Source organism: Austrofundulus limnaeus, unplaced genomic scaffold (genome assembly GCF_001266775.1).
Source record: "Austrofundulus limnaeus strain Quisiro unplaced genomic scaffold, Austrofundulus_limnaeus-1.0 Scaffold529, whole genome shotgun sequence".
Lineage (NCBI taxonomy): Eukaryota > Metazoa > Chordata > Actinopteri > Cyprinodontiformes > Rivulidae > Austrofundulus > Austrofundulus limnaeus.
Genome location: NW_013952931.1, coordinates 25,339 through 27,019, shown reverse-complemented (window position 1 = coordinate 27,019; position 1,681 = coordinate 25,339). Strand labels below are relative to the sequence as shown.

Here is a 1,681-nt window from a genome sequence, read left to right as displayed (position 1 = left end):
GTCCCTTGTTGCTACCGTCCCCGGTCTCCCCTACTGCCCTTTCTTTAAAAAAGCATCAAGCACTTGTAGTAAATGATTTTGCTTCCTCCTCTCAGGAGTCTGTCACTGACTACACGGCTCCCTCCTCCTCTCTGGCTGACAGTGTTCCTACAGGAGGGAACAAAATGGAGGAGAGTTTAGTGGCCAATGTGAGCACAGACTATCAGAATACTCACACATTGAATTAAAAGCAGCTGGACTGTGTTGTTGTGGGTGCAGTTGTGTAACAACAGTGCTGTGGGCTGTTTTCCAGGTGGCGCTGCCCCACTCTCTGCCTCTTCCTCACAGAGAGACGCTGCAGCAGAGCTCCAGCCTCAGCACCGTCTCTCCTGCTACTGTTGATCTAACACTAAAGGTAAAGCAGCGTCCGGACCCCCACAAACCTTCACATGTCCCCCAACACCTCTTCATTCCATGTTTCACCCTCTCAGATGGAGTCTGCTCGTAAAGCGTGGGAGAACTCGCCGAGTTTGGAGAAGAGTTCACCGGTCACCTCCTCTTCCTCCCCCATCACGTCCTGTGCGTCGTCGTACTCGTCGTTCTCCTCGGCCTCCATGCCTCAGATCCCTGTCGCCTCTGTGACCCCCAGCACCTCTCTGTCAGGTGAGTCCACAGGGACCGGCTTACTTTTGTTTCTCTTCTGCCACTGTGGGAATCAAGACGAATCATTGCTCCCTGCAGGTTCTGGCACCTACACGACATCATCCCTCAGCACAAAGACCACCTCTGCCTCYGACCCCCCCAACATCTGCAAAGTGAAGCCGCAGCAGCTGCAGGGTGGAAGCTTGTCCTCCTCTAACAGCAACAACAGCAGCACCAGCTTCTCTCAGCTCAGCTGTGTGCCCCCCCTCCTCCCCCAGCAGCAGCAGACCCCCCAGGTGTACGTCTCCCAGTCTGCAGCAGGTAACTGAGCCTGGGGTTCACAACCTTTTTACACTTCCCTTAGCAAAAAGTACTATACTTGAAGTTCATTTTAATAAGTATACTTGAGTATAAGCTTTAAGTATATCAAATATACAAGGCACCATGTACTTGTAGTATACTTGAAAGTATACTGATTTAATACTCGTTCATACTAAATTGGGACATTTTAAGTATATACTTTAAGTATACTGTTATAATGTTAGTATATTTTAACTACTTGTCATTAAGTATACTAAATTTATACAAGTGTATGTCCCTAAGTGTACTTTTATTTACCATGTACAATGATATAAGTATACTAGCAGTTTACTAACAACTACACTTCTAGGACTAAGTTGGCCCACAACAAGTTTACGAAAGTATAAGAAGTATACTGAAAGTAATCTATGTATACTTTTAGTTTAATCTTGAAATATACTACAAATAAACCAGTCTGTGTGAAAAGTGTACTGCTAAAGTTTGTCTTGGCCAAAACTTTAAACATTACTATAGACTAAGTATACTTTGGGTTTTTTTTAGTATACTTTTAGTACAAGCCAAGTATAGTTTAAGATAAACTTGTATATCTCAGATAAGTGCATAAAAAGTAAACTGGAAGTATACTTTTTTWATTTTAAGTTTAAAATTAGTATACTTAAAGGATACTTGCATATACTGCTTTTTGCTAAGGGTACCCCTGAATTTTTTAGTCATACCAGTAGTACCCTCTGTCAAACGT

The 1,681-nt window shown here is 43.6% G+C and overlaps 1 protein-coding gene across 1 annotated transcript in view; it reads left to right on the top strand.

Annotated features, from left to right (window-relative positions):
- prrc2c (proline-rich coiled-coil 2C) overlaps window positions 1–1,681 on the top strand; it is a gene marked incomplete in the record, with an annotated part of 90,325 nt that overhangs the window by 70,163 nt on the left and 18,481 nt on the right. The window contains 4 exon segments of the mRNA XM_014026140.1: window positions 96–188; window positions 293–394; window positions 471–642; window positions 721–942. Coding sequence (XP_013881594.1) covers window positions 96–188; window positions 293–394; window positions 471–642; window positions 721–942 — 589 coding nt within the window.